At 39.2% G+C, this 6,935-nt stretch overlaps 1 protein-coding gene across 1 annotated transcript in view; it reads left to right on the top strand.

The window, feature by feature from the left end:
* galnt12 (UDP-N-acetyl-alpha-D-galactosamine:polypeptide N-acetylgalactosaminyltransferase 12) overlaps positions 1 to 5,378 on the top strand; it is a 17,453-nt gene extending 12,075 nt beyond the window's left edge. The window contains exons 10-11 of the mRNA XM_023281956.3: positions 706 to 861; positions 2,306 to 5,378. Of these exons, the coding sequence (XP_023137724.2) occupies positions 706 to 861; positions 2,306 to 2,443 (294 nt within the window). The 3' untranslated portion in view covers positions 2,444 to 5,378. The remainder of the gene's footprint in view (positions 1 to 705; positions 862 to 2,305) is intronic.
* The last annotated feature ends 1,557 nt before the right edge of the window (positions 5,379 to 6,935 follow it).

Below are 6,935 nucleotides of genomic sequence, written 5' to 3' on the forward strand. Positions count from 1 at the left end.
TCTCCATTTACTTTAGACAAAAGTAATCATGGTCATTAATAGCTCTCAGATTTCCTCAGAAGTAAGCACATAATTATCTGATTTCACAGTTGAATGCAAGGGTTTGTGGTTGTACTTTTACAAACCTGAGAATAATAGACTAGCACACCTATCTCTGATAAATGATATGTTGGCATTGTTGATACATAGGGAGGTAGCATTCCCCAGTGCCTTTTCCTTTGTGGTTGTCAGTAATCCAGGAAGCACTGTGAAATTGTTACCCAGAACCCCTCTGCGGACACACACTGATGTCATCTTTGTTGAAAATGGGCTCTGCAGTGCTTGTACTGTCTGCCTTATGAGAATGCTCTGCATGGTGCAGAATCACATTCCACACTTTCATTCAGTCTGTACACATACCTTCAATACTTGTTTGTGTACACACAAGTCGATTTTTCTGTCCATATTCTTTCTGGATGTATATCTTTTTCTAAGTCATACATGTACATTTATGCATTAATGTGCATGCACAGATTCCCTAATAGTGAGTATTATGGCATTCTGCTGTAGCAGAAACATGGCAGTAATGAAAATGGAAAAAATAATATGACAGTAATTATTAAAGTTAATAAATGTAATATAATTCTTTCATTCTTAAATTTGACTTTACATAATTCACGCAAATGAATTCACATGGTAACACAGCTGTTTCTTCTTCTTCATCAGTTTTTTGAATACTCTACGTACGGTGAGATCCGTTATAACACGAGGGAACCTGCTGGATGCATTGCAGGTGATAACGTCAGTACCTACCTGACTGTCCAGCTGTGCAAAAAACGAGGACAGAATGTACCAGTAGACCAGAAATTTGTTCTTGACAAGGTAAGGTGTAAAGTACATTTCTATTTTTGGTGTCTGCATTATTGTTGATTCACATTATTTATTACTTTCCTCGTACTAGCGTGCTTAAATTTGTCATTCAGATACATTAGCACATGATTTAGGTACATCCAGAGTTTGTCTTTGCACCTTTTGGTGGCAGATAATACATTTTAAGCGGAACCTTTTGTCAGTTCCCATACAAACTTAGAATTTCTTGATTTTGTTTTTTCACATGATGTAAGTGACTGTAAACAGGAATAAATGCGCAGAAAATGTCTTGACCTGTTCTTGTTTATTAGGATGATCTAGACCTTTGACTATATTAAAAGCAACATTAGACATTATTGTCATTTCTGCTCTGCCGTTACTTATAGGGTGGTTGATGGTGTAGCATGACAGATGTACATGCAGAGACATATGCTGTTCAAATGGGGAGAGTGTCACCCAGTTTTTTTCTAAAGTTACAGTTTATGAATGTGCTCTAAATGCCTCACAGGTAGGCTGTCAGTAGATGCTACAAATTAGCCATGTTCCCTAAACCCCTTACATACATGGAAAGATGCTACTGTGCAGCCTGGCAAAGAGAACCCTCTAGTCCCCACACAGTTATTATAGCACATGCAGCTCAGACAGGCGTGTGACCAAAAATTAGTTTGAAAAGAGTGAAATTAGGTCCTCTAATATAAGATCTATCCAACTGCAAGTTTATTACTGACTTTGACAGGCTACATAAACACACAGACACACCACTAAATGTCAGGCTCACTGGTGTGACCAGTGTTGCACCTAACTGATTTTTGGTTGCACCTGCATTCACAGGTGCAAATGTGTTTCTTTTGGAATTCATGCTATAATAATGTAAATCTTTGAAGTGTTAACACTGGTTTGAAGCTGGGAGAATTTCATGATGTGATCCCAGGACAAAAATCTAATTCACGCCATGCACATTTCAGAGACACTCCAGAGGTGCTGAGCACCATTGTGGCTGATAATAAGCTGTAAATGAGAATACTGGCAAACTAGATATTACAACACAGTGCTGAGAAGTGTTTAGCATGTGTTGAATGTAGGCACAAAGCACTAAAGTCAGTTGCCCAGCCGCACTATCTAAATGTAAATGGATCCAAAAAAAGATAGAATCGATGTAACAAGGGTGCTAGACGCAGAGGTGTGGGGAGGGGAAACAGAAACTGAAACAAACAAACATGCAAAAAAAACGGTAACTAAATGTGCAGATCAACCAGAGTAGAATATCTGTACTCCAATATTAAGCTTTGGTGCTCTCAGAACAGTCATGCTGTTAAAAATGATGAATATCATATAGCTGCTGCTTTGTTTCTTCTTTGTTTTTTACCTACTTGCTCAACATTTGCGTGATTATTCAGCACAAAACTATTGTGTTTTAGTTTCTTTGTAATGGATTTTCCCAAATGTTTATTTTCAGGATGGAAGATTTGTCCATGTCCAGAGCCAGAAGTGTATTCAGGCAGTAGACAAGACAGACAATGGAACACCAGCCCCCTCACTCCAACCCTGTTCTGACAGCCCTTACCAAAAGTGGTTCTTTGAAGAGAGAATGTAATAGTATGAACCTACAATTTCAGTGATTATATTTTTTTTCATGCATTTTGCAATTAAATCCGCTCACATCCTGAAAAGGAGTATGAGCAGATTTAATTGCAAAATGTTTTTGGATATGTTTGCCTTGCTCTGAAAGGAGCCCAAAGGAGGACGCTTTTATTCTTCCTTCTGAACTTAAGCCTTTGCACATTTTTGTGCCAGCTGGATGTAATGGACCAATTGTAAATTGATAAATAAGTGCTTATTTTCTGAAGAACTTTGTACTTGTATAGTATACGTTTCTGCGACACCGGGGCCCACTGGAATATGCGCTATTTTTCTAATCAAGAAGATGTCTAAGAATTAGTGATAAAATGCACAACTATGCACACACCACACCACTGCTGCTACAGTCTTAGAGAGGGAGATCAGTTGAGTTCCTTTGCTTTATGAAAACATGGATAGAGGCACACAGAAACATGTGCATCCAAACACTGCTTCAAAAATCTGTCAACAAACTCAGAGCCTCTTATGAGCTAGTGGCTGGCATTATAGTGATTTTTCAGAGCCACGACATGAGGTGTTATATGATGTTTGTGTCTTCTCCTGTAGAGGGGGCCAACGCTCCTCTGTGCTTTCCTTTCTTACATTCTGTTCTCTATTTGTCAGGACAAAGTGGGACAAGTCTTCAGGTATTTTATTAAGAACCTTTTCAGGACATTATGAGTGCTTGCTTTTCCTACATAGCAGTGGCAGATGATGGGCATTATGCAAGTACTTAGGACCTCTTCAACTTAATCACCTAACTACTGATAACAGGAGAAACTCCAGTCTTACTCTGTTGTGCTTTGAATATAATTATTTTGAAATTTAACTGAGGTAAAATGTCATTGGTTATTTTGCCAGCTTTTGTAATTATTTTTGTACTTTTTTTCAACATTGTGTAAGTCTATTTTGTGCTCTTAAAATGATATGCAGCTTGAAAACAATAGCCATATTGTAGGAATTTATTTTATGTGTTGTCAGCTAGGTTTGTTTAAAATGATGTATTTTGGAGATGAGACTAATTATTGTTGTTTCAAAGAGTCCCTACAGACATATCACACAGAAATCATAAAAACAGGATCTAATTTCTCATCCTGCTTGCCCCTTGGAGCCGATAGAAAGTGCCTAATATAAAGAAAAAAAGTAGTATATTTAAAATACAATTCTTGGAATAGGAAGAATGCTCTTAATGAATGTATATACTCACACCATGAGACAGGAAGAGTGTACTTGTTAGGGTGGTGACAAAGTGTCTGCATACGTAAGCACAGGCATGGAGGCATTGCGTTGGGAGTATGTATCTTACTCTGGTGTGTTGTACTGATTCGTGCGCACTGCCTCTGTGCTCATCCATTATAAATAGACAACTATAGATCTGAGCCGGAGTCGTGGTCACTTGTGTGGCTGTCCCTCAGGCTAAGCAGTGGGACTAAGGGATTCACAGCGAAAGAGGAGACAGTTGTTGGTGTCTCCAGAGTGCTGGGTTGCCAGATGGCTTCCTGATTGATTTTCTGGTCCTTTCCTAATTCTTTATCACCCCCTTTTCCTTTCTGTGTCAGAGTTGTGCTGTGGAGGACTTATCTTTTGGACTTGTGCCAGCCAAGTCCTCCTCAGATGAGCACTTGTATACTGGTGTGCTTGAGGTGTGATTTATGAACGGAAGTCATCAAGAGTACAGTTTTTGACAGCGGGACCAGATAATGGAGGAGACTGAATGAAGCAATTTGTGACCTCTTCCTTAACATTAACCTTCACAGGCTGTTGGCCATCGGTCTCAAAGGAGTTGTGTTTGGAATTGATGTTAGGGGACGGCCGTGCTGAAATAGATTTTTTGCAATTGATTCAGAATGTATACTCACAATAGGATAAATGGGAGATGGAAAAATCAGAAAATACATTACAGACATATTGGAGTATAGACGTTATTCCTGGGTTTATGTTTCTAGTAGTTGATAGAGGCTTTTCCTTAGGATTATGGTATCAAGGCAATAAATGAAATGGACAGAATGACCAATAGGAAGATTATGGCCGGCTTCACAAAAGGAGGGAAGGGCAATCTGTCTCCAGACTGCATGTGTGTTCGGTGACAGTGGGTGCACTATATGCATAAGAGAAGTAACAGGTTGCACAGTCTTGGTTCTCTTAGCTTACCATGAAGCTTTCTGTGCGCACCATCCATGACGCATCACATTCACCAGGATCAGGTGAAATTGCCCTTTTAATAACGTGCTCATGCTTTATGTATTGAACACTTAAGAAGTGACAGCTTTTCCATTTTGACAAGTTTATGTCTTTAGCCTGAGTGCAGTATAAATATTCTATCCTGTTATTAAAAAGGGTTATTTATTGTCCCCCGCGCCCATCTGTTATTCCAGCCATGTCCTGCATAGTAAAGCATTTTTACTGTGGCATTGTTTTGTATGCTAATTTGATATGGTACACGTTGCAGGTATAAAATATTTGCTTGTTTGGGATCATATCTCTGTGGCAGGTCAGAGTTTTTCAACCAGCTAAACCTCTGTCATAAACACATATTTTCTAGGAATCTGTTGAAGCACTTGATCTTGTAAAGTGATGAATTGTATTGTCAACCAACCCTAATGCACCATGCAGTGATGTTTTTGAAAAGTATGCTGTATCTTCTGTTTGTAATGGTAAACAATTCCCAGCAGAGACACCATAATTATTTAAGAGGTAAACAAATATTAATGCTGGAATTCGACACGGTGTCTGATGTATTAATGCTGTCAGTAACTCGAGTGGCCTTGTATTGTAATTAGGTGAAAGCTGTAATTACTATTATTTTTATATTTGTAAGTAATGTCACATGTTTACTATTATGTCTTTTGTTTTAATATTTTATAGTGACATTGGAATCTTATTTCAAAAACTAAAATTATTTTTAATCTGTTCACTGTTCTTAATTGTTTATCAATTAAACTGTGACTCGTCTTCATCCACAATGATTAAAACAGGCTGTCATCCACATTTAACTGCCGGAGACATGAATCAAGATGCTTGGAGGATAATGAGAGAAGAAAAGGAGAGATATGGGAGGGGGGTAATAAGTTTTCCAACCATATCTGATTGGATTGATCGCCGGCTGCTGAGTGTGATGGTGAAATGATGCACCATTGCCAAGTCTCTCTGTTGCCTCTAGTGTTGACACGTCCCTGCAGTCCCTCTCAGTTTCTCATCAATGATGCTTTACTGTTTGTTCTATAGGATACAGGACATGCAGGGTGTGTCTTTGTATCAAAAGCATGAAGAGGGGATGATCTGTATGTGTAAGGACAAAGAATAACACTATTTTTTGTAGTATATTTTAAACTATGCATACTAAAATTACAAAATTAGTTTTCTTTCTATTATATTAGACTGTACAAATGCATCTTTTAAGCTAAAGTATAGCTCATTCCAAGAAATAAGATCAAGCAAGATTTGTGCCCCACTGAAGACGCCTCATGAGACGAGCTGGTTTCTCTTTCACAGGATGATATGCTCTGATGGAAAACTTGCCAAAAAAAATCTTCGCATTCTGACAAATGCCGCCTAGACACCACTCGGCTGCTTCCTAGGAAAATGAGAAGCCCTGCAGAAGGCTGCGATGCCGCTTTTCTGTGGCATTGTCTCATCCTAATCTTTTGGGTACATCCCTTCGAATGTGTGCGGTACAAAATAACCCTTTAAAAATATTCTGAAATTAAGCAAATACATCCACAGAAACGCTGTGTGCTGTTGCTGTCTGTTCACACAGTGTAGGCCTAGTTTTTGATCCGGTGTGGCATAGATGCCAGCTCTACAGTCTCTCGCACCCCATATGTGTCTTTAATGATAATGCAAAACAAGGCTCCCCATGGTGCGAGTCTTTGGAGATGCTCAGGCTTCAGTTGTCAGGGAGTGAGAGGAACCATAGGAGGAGCAACACACGCACACACACACTGATTGGAAGCCATTTCCACACTGCATGTCGGTTCGCTTTATGCAATCCCCAATACCCAGAACAGCTCAGGAGTAGTGGCTGTTGGCTGCATGCGCTAGATGACACATTTTCACTTTCAGGAGGGACTACAGACGGTGTAGAAAACATGTGAGGCCTAGATACAGAGATAGAATAGCATTTCATATGCACCGCCACTGCCTGTCAACTGATCAGGAGGATCATAAAGTAAAAGCAAGCAGCGGGGTTTCCATGAAGTCTGTCAGTCGGTAAATTAGTAATAGCCGTAACCAACTATTCTTCAGTTCAGTACTTAAGTCTGAGCAAATTTGCAGTCATATTTGTTGGCTCGTGTCATTTTCATTTGGCAGAACTCAATTTCGTAGAATTCAGTTTTTCCAGGAAGCATGAAAAAGCCTAGAGAGCAATTAATCTTGTCAGCTTTCAGCACTACAGACGTACTAACTCAGAAATGCAACTGTGAAGACATAATGGATTTTAATGTGCTGAAAATCAAGATGAGACGGAA

The sequence above is a fragment of the Amphiprion ocellaris genome, chromosome 15, assembly GCF_022539595.1.
Source record: "Amphiprion ocellaris isolate individual 3 ecotype Okinawa chromosome 15, ASM2253959v1, whole genome shotgun sequence".
NCBI classification, from domain to species: domain Eukaryota; kingdom Metazoa; phylum Chordata; class Actinopteri; family Pomacentridae; genus Amphiprion; species Amphiprion ocellaris.